Source organism: Plasmodium malariae, assembly GCF_900090045.1.
Source record: "Plasmodium malariae genome assembly, chromosome: 12".
In the NCBI taxonomy this organism is placed as follows: domain Eukaryota; phylum Apicomplexa; class Aconoidasida; order Haemosporida; family Plasmodiidae; genus Plasmodium; species Plasmodium malariae.
This window is the reverse complement of record NC_041786.1, coordinates 1,460,278-1,477,500: the sequence shown is the minus strand read 5'-3', so window position 1 is coordinate 1,477,500 and position 17,223 is coordinate 1,460,278. Positions and strand designations below refer to the sequence as shown.

General features: G+C 27.6%; 4 protein-coding genes across 4 annotated transcripts; 3 read left to right on the top strand and 1 right to left on the bottom strand.

The window, feature by feature from the left end:
* Nucleotides 1-240: 240 nt before the first annotated feature.
* Nucleotides 241-1,553, bottom strand: RPL23 (60S ribosomal protein L23, putative; the record flags this gene model as incomplete). Its single annotated transcript, XM_029006624.1, has 3 exons — nucleotides 241-325; nucleotides 641-886; nucleotides 1,249-1,553. The coding sequence occupies 3 exons, from the start codon at nucleotides 1,551-1,553 to the stop codon at nucleotides 241-243; spliced, it is 636 nt and encodes a 211-aa protein (XP_028863094.1).
* Nucleotides 1,554-5,944: 4,391 nt separating this feature from the next.
* PMV (plasmepsin V, putative) lies at nucleotides 5,945-7,645 on the top strand (the record flags this gene model as incomplete). The annotated part of the gene is made up of 1 exon (XM_029006623.1): nucleotides 5,945-7,645. One exon carries the CDS (start codon nucleotides 5,945-5,947, stop codon nucleotides 7,643-7,645), a length of 1,701 nt encoding a protein of 566 aa, XP_028863093.1.
* A 2,385-nt stretch (nucleotides 7,646-10,030) lies between these two features.
* Nucleotides 10,031-11,419, top strand: PmUG01_12041100 (conserved Plasmodium protein, unknown function; the record flags this gene model as incomplete). The annotated part of the gene is made up of 1 exon (XM_029006621.1): nucleotides 10,031-11,419. One exon carries the CDS (start codon nucleotides 10,031-10,033, stop codon nucleotides 11,417-11,419), a length of 1,389 nt encoding a protein of 462 aa, XP_028863092.1.
* A 3,348-nt stretch (nucleotides 11,420-14,767) lies between these two features.
* Nucleotides 14,768-16,200, top strand: GAPM1 (glideosome associated protein with multiple membrane spans 1, putative; the record flags this gene model as incomplete). Its single annotated transcript, XM_029006620.1, has 3 exons — nucleotides 14,768-15,081; nucleotides 15,440-15,501; nucleotides 15,671-16,200. The coding sequence occupies 3 exons, from the start codon at nucleotides 14,768-14,770 to the stop codon at nucleotides 16,198-16,200; spliced, it is 906 nt and encodes a 301-aa protein (XP_028863091.1).
* Nucleotides 16,201-17,223: the final 1,023 nt, after the last annotated feature.

Sequence of the window (17,223 nt, the reverse complement as noted above, 5' to 3'; positions counted from 1 at the left end):
TTACTGCTAAAGGTCCATCCACAAATATGACTATCGCAGTTTTAATTATTCCTCTTTAATATGTGCACATGTGCGTGCATACATACACATACGTATAATATATTTATGTATATGTGCATGTAAATGCATCGACCTAATTTGAGTTATAAAAAAGGAATAAGCCTATTAACACATTGTAACATGTAACACGTTGAAAATACACATAAGTATAAAAATAATATGTACTGCTATTCCTTTTTTTTATAAAATTCCAATTTTGTTAGCAACTTCCAAAGCATCATGTTCCTTTGACAAGCGAACGTACGCCTTCTTATCTCCGTTCAGTCTGAAAAATTGATACACGCATAACACACACAAATGTATATATATATATATATGTGTGAACATAACTACGTACGTACGTATGTAAGCAGGTACCTATGTATATACACATATGTACATGCGCACGGTTGCCCGTTTTAAAGGGGCCTGTGCCTTGGTATACATGAACTGTTAACAATTTACGACTATTTCCGTTCCTCTGCTTTTTTTCCTATACAGTAGTCTATTCTGCTGTACTTCTCTGTACTCTATACTCCACTCCATTGCACTCTCGAATTCTTACTTTTTTTTTTTTTTTTTTTTTTTTTTAAGCACCTACCTGTTAAGCACATTCACCTTATCGCAAGTAATTCCGAACAAGCTGCTCACTGATTTCTTAATTTTTCTCTTATCCGCTCTTTTGTCACATATGAACACTAATGTATTTATTTCTTCAATTTTTTTCATAGCTTTTTCGGATGTTAAGGGGTATTTTATTATTCCATATTTATCCAACGTCTTTCTATAACAGGACTTGACAATTTTGGGGCATTTGGGATTTCTTGGGAGTTTCAGGGTTCTCGGCCTTCACAGGAAAAATGGATAAGTAATCATTAACGATTATGTCTCAACATGATTAATGCCATGATGATTGATAATTGATGAATGATAAACGACCATGCAGCGTGCGGAGGGATATACACAAGATAGGCACTTGCGAAAGACACTCACTTCAAGCAGGACACATGCAGCACATACATACAACTACATACATAAAAGAAACTACAAAAAAAGACAAGAAACATTCATCAACTTAACAACAACAATGTAACAACTCGTGTTTCTTATTTGCCCCTTCCCATAAAAACAAAACAAAAAAAAAAAAAAAAAAAAAAATATATTAACTACATTTCATGTAATAAACAAAAATTAACGAATGTATATAACCTTTTATAACGGATGGATGTTTTTATTTTTTTCTTCTTAATGTTTTTATCAGCGCCTTTCATTTTTTTTAATTTGTTTTTGTGGTCCACATTTTTATCTAACGTTTTCTTAACCTTGCTTTTATCAGTAACCTTTTGTTTTCCGATATTTTTCTTCTTATCATTCTTTTTCATGTCCTTGTCATTATTATTTATAACCTTTGTTTTGTTTTTCGCGTTTTTTGCGTTTTTTGCATTTTTCGCGTTTTTTGCATTTTTCGCGTCTTTCGCGTTTTTCGCATCTTTCGCGTTTTTCTCATTTTTCATATTTTTCATATTTTTCTCTTTTTTCACGTTTTTCTTGGTCTTATCCTCAGCCTTTTTTTTTTCAACAGCGTTTTCTACAAAGAGAGGGGGTGAAGGAAAAACGAACGGACGGTGTGTTAGTGCGCTTGTGCACAAATGTATGTACTGTACAGCATTGAGTCGGCCTCTTTACATTAGAACGAATTATCGTTTAGATGGACTTAATTTTGACGAAAACGTTCTTCCGTCACTCGCATGTTAATTCTCACTTTTACTTTCTCCTTATTTTTTCATTTATCTCATTTTTTTCATTTATCTCATTTTTTTCATTTTTCTCATTTATCTCATTTTTCTCATTTTTCTTATTTATCTCATTTTTTTCATTTATCTCATTTTTTCCATTTATCTCATTTTTCTCATTTTTCTCATTTTTCTCATTTTTTTCATTTATCTCATTATTCTTTTTTTAGCTTTTTTATCTTTCCTCACTTTTTTCGTTGGTCCCTTCCACCATTTTTACGTTAATGAATAAATCGAAAAACTGTTCAGAAAAATATTATTTTCTTATGTTCAAAATTGTCGTTTCAAAATTAAAAAAAGTTCTTTGCTTTATCTTTGTTTTAATTTACGTATACACATATATATGTACCTATGTACATATGTATTATAGGCATATATATGTATAAGAATGATATACAAAAACGTAGAGTTCCTTTTGAATTGAAAAAGCGTACAGTAGTAATTTTAACGATGAGATCGCTCCTTCGACGTTAATAAAATGCACATGGCATTAAAAATAAAGTATAACTTGATAAAAAAATTTACAAAATTTTTTTTCTGATTTGAATTGTTTTTTATGCATTTATTTCGTTGACAGTACACCCAGTTCAGTATTTTTTTTTACTGTATTTTTAGTACGCCCAATATGTTTCTATCACTACATATATAATATATATATGTATATATGCATATGTATATATGCATATGTATATATATGCATATGTATATATATGCATATGTATATATATGTATATATATGCATATGTATATATATGCATATGCACGTATATAGGTACATAAGTTTATACTTACATTTTTGTAATACACGTATATATATATATATATTTATATTTATTTATTTATTTTATTTTTTTTTTTAAATTCAAACAAAAAAGCGCTTGATAAAGTTCATGAAAACTATGCTGCTCTGTTTTACTTATTTTATGAGCAATAGCTGAATGGGATGGAAATAAAAAGTTGCAAAATTGCAATTACATTGGATTGCTATTAACATGATTTTTACTAGTGCATGAGTTTATATGTATATATATACATTTACTACAAATACATATGTACGTGCGTATATATATATATATATATATATATATATATATATATATATATATATATATATATTTATATGTATATATATTTATATGTATATATATTTATATGTATATATATTTATATGTATATATATTTATATGTATATATATTTATATGTATATATATTTATATGTATATATATTTATATGTATATATATTTATATGTATATATATTTATATGTAAATAAAATAAACACATACTTGTCATGACTTACCGCTTGCAGTTTTTATATTTTCTTGTATAGATTAATTTTTGGTTTAGGCAAATTTTTTTTTTCTTTGAAAAGTGGGTAGAGGGGTTTTTCACCGAAACAGGGATCGACAGATAACGAAAAAAAAATATACGTGCATACATAATACGCATATAAATAATACATATAAAAATAATATATATATAAATAATACATGCATACATAATTCATATATATACTTATACATACATATGTAATGTATATATATATATATATATATATATATATATATTTGTTTATTTACTTTTATGCATAATAAAATTTATTATGTGATATATGCATATTTTCCCTTTTTTTTTTTTTTTTTTTTTTTTTTTTTGATAATTCTAAAAGTTTATAAAGTATATGTACCATTTTTTTTTTTAGTATATCTCGTTTACTTTAGCATAATACGATACCCATTCATATGTAACACATCATACAGTACACACATGTTATACTTACGTACGTGAGTCCATATATACATACTCGCATAGGCATATTCTTATGTACCCTTTGCCACTATGGTATGTATTAATTTTTTATATTTTTAATAGCACTCTTTTGTTATTATATGTTTTAAACCATTTTTCTGCTGTTATTGCATATATGTATGTATATGTGTATATTTATATATGTATATATATGTGTATATTTATATATGTATATATATGTGTATATTTATATATGTGTATATATTTGTTTGATTGATATCTTTTTGAAGTGCCATACGCTAATTTGTTCTTTTTCTTTCATGTTTTGTTTTAATGTGCAATCTCGCTATTTTACCATTTCACTACTTTGTGTTGGCATAAAACAAAAAAAAAAAAAAATAAATAAATAAAATAAAAAGAGGTGGGTAGGAAACAATGCTACTAGAAGGAAATGGTAATTTTCGAAATAACAACTTCGTTATCCCCCTTTTGTAGCTATATAAGAAATGACAAAATATATACACATGTATATATATGTGCAATCCTTTTTTGGAATTAACGTTACACACTTAAAATTTTTTTTTTTTTTTTTTTTTTTTTTTTTTTGTGGTACAATTTTTATAGCAAAGCAAGTTTATTTTGTGTGCTACTATTCTTTTGTGTTTTTAAAATTTGTATACCCGAAAAATACTTATAAAAAAAAAAAAAAATTTCAAAAATTTTGAATTTTATATGATATTTGTTGCAAAACAAGGTAATAATATGCAAGTGGAGTTACATAAACAAATATGTGCATATGTATATACATATATATATATAAATATAAATATAAATATACGTACTTGTAGATATACGTATATATAAATGAACATATGTGTAGATATATGTATATATAAATGAACATATGTGTAGATATACGTATATATAAATGAACATATGTGTAGATATATGTATATATAAATGAACATATGTGTTGATATACGTATATATAAATGAACATATGTGTTGATATACGTATATATAAATGAACATATGTGTTGATATACGTATATATAAATGAACATATGTGTTGATATACGTATATAAACCTAAGGGACAGTGAAACGAAATAAAAAGATAAGTCCAAATGTAATGAAATAAATTGAAATAAATATAAAGTAGGATCCGTGAAATGTACCGCTCGCTCTATATATTTTTTTTTATTTTTTTCATACAGATATAAAACTAAAACGAATAAATTGTGTTGATTGGTATATATGTACATATAGCTGTATTATTATTATTATTATTATTTTTTTTTTTTTTTTTTTTTTCCTTCCTGTATAATTGTATTTGTATATATCTTAGAGATAAAATATTTTTAGAAGATTTGCAAAACGTTACGCAGAGTTAGGCAGCATGCTGTTTTTGTACCTCACACATGTGTACACAAGTATGTACAACAGTGTAGACTCAGATACAAACAGTTACTTAGATTCGTGCAAATATAATCAATACAAAATTTAGTATTCATCTAGTTCCATTTTCCGTTCTACCAGACATGAAAATGACGACGCAGATATAAAGACTAACAGCCAGATAACTTTTCGCCTTAGGAATAATACTTGCTCAACCGACGAAAATGATATCAATTCTTTTTATTTTTTTTTTTATGTATTTATTTTTTTAATTTATTTTGAATAAAGGGTAAATTTTTATATCGTAAGGTGATACACTTTTATATATATTTTTTTTTTTTTTTTTTTCATTTTGTATTTCTCTTTTCCATTTTTGCTTTTGCCTTTTTTTTTTTTTTTTTTTTTATTTTACTCTTATTGCTCCGAATCTTATTGTTCCGTACTGTGCTGTGCGAATTTGTAATTTTCCAGTTCAGCAGGTTTCATTCATTTCTCTTGTGCCTTCGTCAACTTGCTACCCCTCCCCACCCCCGTGATAAATATAAAAGAGGAAGAAGGGGGAAATAAAATAAAAAAGGAAAAAAAGTGGAAGAAAAGGCGGAAGAAAAAGCGGAAGAAAAAGCGGAAAAAAAAGCGGAAGAAAAAGCGGAAGAAAAAGCGGAAAAAAAAGCGGAAGAAAAAGCGGAAAAAAAAGCGGAAGAAAAAGCGGAAGAAAAAGCGGAAGAAAAAGCGGAAAAAATAGCGGAAAAAATAGCGGAAAAATTAGTAAAATAAAGTGAGACATCGCGGAAAAAACAGTGAAATTAAGTGGGGAAATTAGCTAAATTAATCGGGAAAGATAGCGAAATAAAGCGGAGAAGTCGAGTAGTAACGAATTGCGCATACCATCGTAAGTTGCACACCTCATCACTGTTATAGCAAAAATAAAGATTACACAAAAGGAATAAAAGAACAAAGAAACAAAGATGAATGTTCATTTTATCAGGAAAAAAAAACAGCCTTTTTTTTTTTTTTTTTTTTTTTTTTTTTTGTTAATCTTTTTTATATTAGTTCATTTTTTAATACAAGTAGAATGCAAAATTGAGGAAGTGGAAAATAAGGAGACGGAAAATTTATACAAATATAAATTATATGGTGATATAGATGAATATGCATATTATTTTATAGATATAGATGTAGGAACACCAAAACAAAGAATATCTTTAATACTTGACACAGGCTCGTCATCTTTGAGTTTCCCATGTTCAGGATGTAAGGACTGTGGTATACATATGGAAAATCCATTTAATTTGAATCATTCAAAAACATCATCCATTTTATACTGTGATAAAGTTGAATGTCCATTTAAATTAAATTGTGTTAAAGGAAGATGTGAATATCTACAATCCTATTGTGAAGGTTCTCAAATTAGTGGGTTCTATTTTTCAGATATAGTTACTGTACCATCTTACAACAATAAGAGTATATCCTTTAAAAAATATATGGGATGCCATATGCATGAAGAGAGTTTATTTTTATATCAGCAAGCTACAGGAGTGTTAGGATTAAGTCTAACTAAACCGAATGGAGTACCTACTTTTATTAATTTATTATTTCAAAATGCACTAAATGTAAAAATAATGTTTGCTATATGTATATCTGAGTACGGGGGGGAGCTCATTGTGGGGGGATATGAAAAAAATTATATTATGAAAGAGGGCGCACAGAGGACCAACTATCGGGGCAAGCGTGCTAACGGTGTAAACAGTGGTAGTAGTGCCAGGAAAGGGGAGGGAGAAGAGCAGTTGACTTCTCCTTCAAACTCGAAGCAACATGAAGAGACTGAAACGGTTAAGGGAACACTTAAGGATATAGAAAAAATAATATGGGAGAATGTAACAAGAAAATATTATTATTATATAAGAATACGAGGATTAGAATTCTATGGTATAGATCTTCTGAATGATGAAAAAGGAATTGAAATGTTAGTGGACTCCGGTAGTACATTTACACATATCCCTGAAGATATATATAATAGATTAAATTATTACTTAGATATATTATGTATACAAGATATGAACAATGCATTTGATATTAATAAGAGATTACGAATGACAAATGAATCTTTTGAAAACCCACTAGTTTATTTTGATAATTTTAAATTAGCTTTAAAAAATATTATAGCAAAAGAAAATATGTGTGTGAAAATTGTTGATGGCGTTCAATGCTGGAAATATATTGATGATTTACCAGATATATATATAACGATATCAGATAATAAAAAATTATTGTGGAAGTCAGATTCATATCTATATAAGAAAGAGAACTTTTGGTGTAAAGGTATAGAGAAACAAGTAAATAATAAGCCTATATTAGGATTAACATTTTTTAAAAATAAACAAGTAATATTTGATATTAAAAATAATAAAATTGGCTTCGTTGAATCGAATTGCCCTACTCATGCAACTAATACAAGACCAAGAACATATAATGAATATAATAAAAAAGAAAATATGTTTTTAAAAATCTCTTTTTTTAATTTATATAGTTTATGGATTGTGTTCGCATTAACAGTACTTCTTTCCATTATATTTTATATTAAAAAATTGTATTATATGGACTATTTTTATACCCCTTTGCATTATGAGACGAAATTATCTGAGGATTCCAAAGTGCAGCTGAGTTAGGGGTGGGGACCTAAGGACTCATGCCAAGAGTTAATTCCTTTCAAAGTGAATAGAAGCAGAGGCGAGAAGTAACATACATATATATGTATGTATATGTATATATTAAAAAAGAGGTAGATTGATTAGGAAAAAGAATCTAGTCATTGTAATGAGTCAAGTTTAACATGTAGAATACCTATATGTAAAATATCCCCATTTATACACACGTCGACATGCAGGAAATTAAAACGCAATAATTATGTAGTTATTATGAAATAATCAATACAGTGCATTTCTCTATATTTGCGCAAGTGTGTTATTTTATGTGTACGTGGTCGTACGAAAATTAATAAATTTAGGCTATTGTAATTACAATTGCTACATAATGTTTATGTTAATACTGCTACCTTTTTGATTGTTTTGCTATTTTTAAGAAAAAAAAAAAAAAAAAAAAATATATATATATATATATATATAAATACCATAATTCTAACACTTTTGTTTTATTTCATTTTGTCCCATTCCATTATGCTTCATCCACATCCTTTGTATGTTGTGCTTTATTATGCTATGTTTTTTTTTTTTTTTTTTTTTTTTTTTGAATTTGGCTATTTTGTAATTGCCCAAATTAGGTATATATCATGCATGTTAATTTTTAGTATATCAAGTGAAACACCATTCACTTTTTTAAAAAAAATTTAAAAATTAGGCGTTCGCATGGGTACATATATACATATGTATATGTGTGTATGTATATATGTACTGTACATGTATTTATATATATATATATATATATATATATATATATATATTTACTCTATACACATCAATGCATGTATAATCCTTTTCACCCTTGAAAACAATGCAATACATATCTTAAAACCTTGAATCAATTTTTTTGCAAATATAATTTTGAATTTAACTGCAAAAGGGAAAAAACATAATAATAAATATAAACATGGTTATATAAAAAAAGTTTTACTCTCATACGCAGTTTGGGGTCTTTGAGGTTTCTTTCATAATAATAAATTTGGCTGAACATGCAGTTAAGTAAGTCATCTTGGTCCGTTAAGAAAAATGAAAATATTCAAATTGTTGGTGAAAACCTACCTGCTTTGCGATAAGCGGAATAATCCTCTTACCAATGTACATGTACATATACACATAAATGTATGCAGAATGTACGCGTAAGCATCCATTTGTTCTTATCTCATTATATTTCAAAGGCGTATTTTTTTCTGCATAGCATACTACCGTTTCGTCATTCCTGTGCTTATTTTTTTTTTAAAGCATTTATAGTTATTCCTTAAAAATTTGTAAGCAGTTTACACAACTTTGGGGCAGTATTATTTATTTTTAAATATACATATTTTTTTTTTTTTTTTTTTTTTTAAATTGGGTAGGTTTTAGAACTATGATCAATGATTACATGGGTATACTAAATAGAAAGGCTTTTTAAAAATGAATAACTGTACGCAGGAATAGATTAAAATTTGAGGAAAAAAATTTAAAAAAAAAAAAAAAAAAAACATACAAATATGTATACACGTATATGTACATATATGTATTCATATCTATATATATATGTATTCATATCTATATATATATGTATTCATATCTATATATATTTGTATTTATATGTATATATATTTGTATTTATATGTATATATATATATGTATTTATATGTATACATTTACCTTTTCATACGTAAGGCAGTTGTACAGTGAGATTACTATATGCAAAAAATTCCCCAATCATTTGTTGGCATAAAAAAGTATGAAATTCAAATGGTAGCAATGAATAACGTAAAGTTAAAATGATATATTATGTAGAAAGTAAAAAAACGAAATTGCTTTTTTTTTTTTTTTTTTTTTTTTTTTTTTTTACACATATCTCACTAAGCTGCACATAAGTCATTCGCATACTTTTCTGCATGTATGTATGATCTCTTATTTAAGGTGGCCTATGAAGAAATACAAAAATTAATGAAGGCTTCATTTAATTTTTTGCGACAACCTATTGTTACACTGAAAATGTTATATGGGAATATGTGCATGAACATACATACGTACATATTTATGTACTTGTAAAGGTGCATATGAACGTATGTACATACTCTCATATGAATTCACCTATAAATGCACGTAAAAATGTACATAAAAATGCACATTTAAATACGCATACAAATACGAATACAAATACGAATACAAATACGAATACAAATACAAATACAAATACACATACAAATACAAATACATATATGCATACAAATACGCATACACATACAAATACAAATACATATATGCATACATATACGCATACATATACGCACCCATATACATATTTATATATGCACGTACAGTCGTACGCATGCGTATATATTTAATCTTCTTCCACCGTAAGATATGAAACTGACGAGCCCTTTTTGGTTTCATTTCTTCCTTTTATTTTATGTGTCAAGCCTAGGGAGTATCTACTTGAACAAAAATATCTCATTAAATGAGAAAAACGTTTTAATATATGATTGTTATAAGAGAGCTAAGAAAAATGTAGGGAATATATTTAACAACAGCTACAGGGGGCGGACCAATTTATTTCATGGAAAGAAAAAGGATGTTGACCAGTTTTCAAATATTAAATCTTCGTCCAATTTTACAAATTTGGGGTATTGGATGAATCCCATAAAGTATAGAAAAAGCAAGAGAAATAGGAATAATTATCACTACATAGGGAGTAGCAACCACTACGTAGGAAGCAGCTACTACCACCTAGGCAGCAGCAAGCACTACAGCAACTTCCCTATGGGAGAGGGGGAAAAAACTTGCTTCTGGAACAGTAAGAAGCATAAGTATAAGCATGCGCTTTATGCAGAAAATTATAAAATAAATTTAACGGACAAACCAATAATTGAAGATGTACCCAGAAATGTAAAAGGAAGAATAAATGAATGGATTAAAGAATTCGATGAAGATAATACTTTAGGTTTTTTCCCCATATTGTTAGAAGAAATGTCAAATGAGCCTTCCCCACTTCAAATAGGCTTTGAGGATTATATGCAATTTAATGGAGAGCATGTAGAGGAAATATTTAAAAGCATGACAAGAGAAATTAGTATGAATGGGGAAGAAAAAAAAAAAAAAATTTTTGGAATGTGTTTTTTTAATCATAAAACAGGAGTATTAGCTCCTTTAGCTGTATATGCTGAAATAAAGGATGTAACAAAAGTAGGTAACAATTTAGCTGTTAAAGGATTAGTAAGAGGACGTATTATAATTGATGAAATAATTAGCCAAGAACCATGTATTTTGGGTAAAATATCACCTATAGAAGATAAAAAAGGATTATTAGATCCAGAAGAGAGCTTAAAAATTCTTGATGAAGTTATTAGAATACATTCTCAATGTTCAACTATGGAATCACAACTTATGGAACAACTTGACCAATCTTTTGCATCTATGAATATAAAATTAAGAAATGATTTAAAAGAATCTATTGATGCAAAATTAGAAAAATTTCAAATTGACCCATCAGATATAGAACAAAGACAAGCTTTTATTCAAATTGCTTCATTTGCTGCATTCGATTTTCATCTTATGATTGTTGATAGATATGACGCATTAATGCTTCAAAATTCGGAGGACAGACTTAGACTAGTTAGGGATAAAATTAGACAAAAACAAAAACAGCTAGCTATTATTAAAAATACGCCTAAAGAAAAGTTACAAGAAATACTAGAACAAGTCCAAAATCTGAAAAACCAAAATTTGCCTATGCCAAATTACCCTAAACCTTGAGACCTGGGGCTGCTTACAAGTCAGGGAAAAGCGGGGAGGGTAGGAAAGGCAAAATTTTTAGCCTCATTTCGGCCATGCGGTAAGGGGGGAGATGGAAAAGGGTACTCCGTTGTCATCTCCGTTTCTGTTCAGTCGTTATAGTTGCGCATACAGGTATGTATAGATGGATATTTATTTGTGTGTATGTGTACATGGATGTACGTGGATGTTCGCGCTTAGGGAAGTTTTATACTACGCTTTGTGCATATTTCCCCCTTTGAGTAAAAGAGTTGGAGATATATACTATCGGTTTAGAGGAAAACATTTTTAACATTCAGCTTTTTTGGAAAAAAAAGAAATAGACGCATGAAAATATATTAACATTTTCTTTTTTTTGTTTTATAATAAGTGTTGTTTTTCTATTTTATTTTGTGTTCCTTAAATGGGGTCTTTAGCACACTACATTCTATTTACGTTTATGTTTACGTTTATGTTTACGTTTACGTTTATGTTTATGTTTACGTTTATGTTTACGTTTATGTTTACGTTTATGTTTACGTTTATGTTTACGTTTATGTTTACGTTTATGTTTACGTTTATGTTTACGTTTATGTTTACGTTTATGTTTACGTTTATGTTTACGTTTATGTTTACGTTTATGTTTACGTTTATGTTTACGTTTATGTTTACGTTTATGTTTACGTTTATGTTTACGTTTATGTTTACGTTTATGTTTACGTTTATGTTTACGTTTATGTTTACGTTTATGTTTACGTTTATGTTTACGTTTATGTTTACGTTTATGTTTACGTTTATGTTTACGTTTATGTTTACTTTTATGTCTATGTTATGTTTCATTCATTTTTTGTTATTAATCGCCCATCATTTTGCTTTATTTTGCCTTTAGTTCGCTTCGTTTTATTTCGCGCCATCATATTTTTTTTAAGTTTTAATTTGTCTAACCGTAAGCGTGTGCATAACCTCCACAAAAGAACACGTAAAATTACGTATTTGATGCAAACGTAGGTCTATCTAATATCACTTATTCATTTTTTAAATGTTCTTCAAAAGTTTTGCGTTCTTAGCTGATATCATAAATGCATATGCTAAAAAAATAGAGAGAAATTGTGGTTAATAATTTTTTTAAAAAAGCAATAAAATGGGGGTTTTTAACAACTGATTAGGTGTTACAATTGGGGAAAATCACAAATGAAACATGTACTTCTAAGGCAACGATTGTAAATGAGGAGACACTTAAATATTTAAATATAACCCTTAAAACTTCAGTGTTCCTGTTAAACTTCTTTTTTTTTTTTTTTTAAGACAATTATGAAAGACAGAACTTAAAAATGAAACATACTTCTTTTCCATGAATATATTTTCACCTATTATATTTGTGTACAATAATTTTATTATATATGATTTTGCTTTATTACACTACCTATTTTGAATAGTTCTTTGTCTTATCATGTTTTTCTTTAGTTTCTCTTTTTTTTTGTGCTAATTAAACGGTATGAAAGTACTATGTCTTTCATTTTATACACGGATAATGGAAAATGTTACAGATTAGAAACCTACGTGTGCATCGAGGAATATGTAAATCTATTTCTTTATAGGAAAAAAAAAAAAAAAAACATGAGCAAATCAGAAAATTTTGTGGAAAAAACATGAACATATCAGGAAAAGTTGAAAAATAAACATGAACACAACAGGAAATAAGGAAACATAAAATGAACTACAATATACATATAAAAAGAATAATAGATTCGGACAGTGGCACACACAAAAATTCGCGGATACGTTCAAAGTTAGATTGCACCTATACACATACATAACAGTACAATAAATTTTTCTTTACATTAAAATTGTTTAATTCCTAAATATTATATTTTTGAAAAATGTATATTTAGTCTTAAACGAAAGAAAATAAAATTACAAAAAATTTCCTACAATCTGGTAATTAAAAATATATTTTTTTTATTTATTGTAAAATTTTTAAATTACGCGTCTTTTCAATATTTGTAAAGTTGTTTAGAATTCGTTAAATATACTTGTACACATAATGCTATTTTGCTTTTTTTTTTTTTTTTCCTTCTTTCTACACATATATATATATATATATATATCGCACCAGTACTGCATGCCCCTCCTACTGATGAAACAAAAAAGGATTTTAGGATAAAAATAAAAATAAAATGAAAAAAAAGTACTCAAGCTTGTTTGGTTTTTTCTACAGGAATAAGGAAGTGACACGTGTATATATACATAAAGATATATATATATATATATATATATATAATATATATTTATTTGTTTATTTATTTACTTAATTATTTATATACATACACCTATTCGTACATTTGTACGTATATATACCAATATTCGTAATTAGAGTAATTTATATTAAATGTAAATTCGGCCCAATTTTTTTTCTGCTGATTTGTTAATATTTTTTTTTTACGCAAATATATGTAATATATGTATAAATATTTATACATACATTTATACGCGCTTATTTATGTACACATATTTATGTACATTTCCGAAATAAAAAAAAAATTATGCACAAAAAAAAAAAAAAAAAAATTCCAATATACTAGCGCTATTGTGTGTACGTGTGATTTTCTTGTAGATATATGTATCTAGCAATATTTTAATTTTCCATTCTTTGTTCTTGTGTTTGTAAAAGTATTACATATGTTTAGATTATTAAAAAAATAGTTTAAAATGAAATTATGTATGTTAAAGAGCCTTATTATGTATGGGTATATATATATATATTTATTTATTTATTGTGCTATTTATACATTTTGTTAATTACACTTTAAAAACCAAAGAAAACGAAAATCAATTAATTGGATATAATAACATACATGTATATGTGTATATTTAAAAAAAAAAAAAAGAAACATATTCACGCTAAAACATACATGTGTATATATTTGATCATTTGCATTGTCCAAAAATAAAATAAATCTAGTGATTTAATTTATTTATTATTTCCCCTTCTATTTGTCCATATACGTCTATATATACACATATGTATACACGCCCACACACACACATATGTATATGTATATATATATATAATATACATACACTCATGCGTTAAATTTACATTTTTTAGCTTATAGCTCTATTTTTTTTTTTCGTAATAATACACACTTCTTCACTACTTTTAGCTTAGCCTTTTTTTTAAATAAAAAAATAGTAATTTTTTTTTTCGTTTTTTTTCGTTTTTTTTCTTTTTCTTTTTTTTTTTTTTTATTTTTTTCGTTTTTCTTCTTTTCCTTCTTTTCTTTTTTTTTTTTTTTTTTCTTTTTTGCCTATTTTGTTTTTTGACAATTTTTAATATTAACTTTGTGCAAAATGTTTTTTACGTATGTTGTTCGTCCTGGCGAAGCCCCAGAAGGCCGTGGGCCCCAATTCGAGCCTTTTTGGGATTTTTTTATGAACTTTAATTTACGTATTGGATTTCTTATTCAATTTATTTCCTACACGTTGTTAGTTTGTTCTATAACCTTGATAGGAAAAAATCCCTTTGGTATATTAAACTTTTTAAGAGCATTACCAGGCAGTGTTGGAAATGCACCAATGCCTCTTGTCCTCTTTAGCATTGGCGGATTTTTATTAGGCACTCTTCTTATAATGTCATTCTTGCAGCTGACGGAGGATGATAGCAGGTATGCAAGCGCAGTCAAAAACGCAATCAGAAACGCAATCAAACACACATTAACACATTAACACATTAACACATTAACGCATTAACACATTAACACATTAACACATTAACACATTAACACATTAACACATTAACACATTAACACATTAACACATTAACACATTAACACATTAACACATTAACACATTAACGCATTAACACATTAACACATTAACACATATATGTATAATATACAACATAAGTGTACCATCAGACTGTTTAATACTTTTCTTTTTTCCAAATGTAAAGGAAAAATAATACGTTTTCTTTTGCTTCACTTATTTTTATGTATCAAAAAATTTACCTTTTTTCATTTACAGTATTAAGCAGTCAAGGGGTTACAGAGCTGGAACTAAATTTCTGTTGCAAGCCACATCTATGGGTACTTATTAAAGATAAAGAAGTGAATGTTTATTTGCACACGTATGCATATGTATATATGTATGTACGTATGCATGTATATGTGCATGTATTTGCACTCACAGGTGATCATACTTGTATGCCTGAAGCATAACATTATAGACACATTTTTCGATGTACATATTGTATAGGTACCGTATCATGGAGTTTGTCTTTAATATGTTTAATGGCGTCTTCGTACTATTTCGATGATCCTTGGATGGAGGAAAAAATAGGAGCTGGTTCATCATGGATTTTATACTTCAGCTCTCGACTAATAGATGCTTTTTGTTTATTTTTATATGGATCTGGTTGTTTCTTTTTGGAAGTATATCATTCTGAAGGTGCAGGAGAAGCTTGGGGATGGTTATGTGGAATGTGTTATATAGGTACATCTCTTGTAGAAGTATTAGGATTAACATTAATTAACACCCCCCTTTTTGCTTCTTTAGATTGGTTCTATTGCCTGTTTTTAGGTCTTAGTCTTTTTTTTAGTGTTGTATGGGGATTATTATTTGAACCCATCAGTCACAGATATGATGTAAAGTTAACACAAAGTGCTATGAGAAATGAATATTATAAATCTAGAAATGCCATGGCTTATTATGGGCCTGCTGTAGTAACTGCAAATGGGGAACTGGACATTGAAGCATCTGCTGATAATGTACCATCATGTAAATAGTGCTATAATAGAAAGAAGAGGCAAATTTTGTTATGTAACCTTAAAGTTATTAATTAGTGTTGCGCATGCATACGTGGACACGAACATATATATATATATATATATATATATATGAGCAAATGCGTATATATGTATGTACGTATATGTACGTATACATATGTGCATATGTGTGTTCGTGAAGTTTTGTAAATTAAAATAAGCTAGAAAAAAAAAAAAAAAAAAAAAGTGGAAAAATGTGAAGTACCTATATAATTGCTAATCACGCAAGCGCATTGTGAAAAGAGCAGAAAGTAGAAACAAAGGTATAACACGAAGTGATGGACAGACTAAATAGAACACAGTTGAAGATGCATACAAATGCAGAAGTAATTTTGCGATAATTTTATGAAAAAAATTATCACAAGAGTAATGCAATGTAGACAATTACAGTGAGAGTGGAAGTAGTACCGGAAATTATGGTATTTACCGCATCAACCGTAGCACGTATACAACACCAAGGGTAACAAATCTAATTTCATTGTACATGGTCATAATAACCCAACTGCTTATTTTAGACTACACATGTAACTATACAGTCCGAGTAAATTAAAATCTTTAATTGTTTTTACGTAGCAGTTATTAGTTGTTGTCACCATGGCATGTTATCGTGAAGGTGGTGTGTATATGGTTGTACACGGCGTTTTAATTACATATACACATATGCATATACACATGTACACATGCATATATGCACATATATATTTATATCTATATATGTTCATGTATATGTTCATGTATATGTTCATGCATATGTTCATGTATATGTTCATGCATATGTTCATGCATATATTCATGTATATGTTCATGCATATGTTCATGCATATATTCATGTATATATTCATGTATATATTCATGTATATATTATGTATATGTATATTTTTTTTTTTTTTTTTTTTACACACATTTTCTAACAGTTCTAATGATATTCATTTGTGCATCTTATTGTTTGTAGTTTTTCATGCTCTGATTAATTTTTTTTTTTTT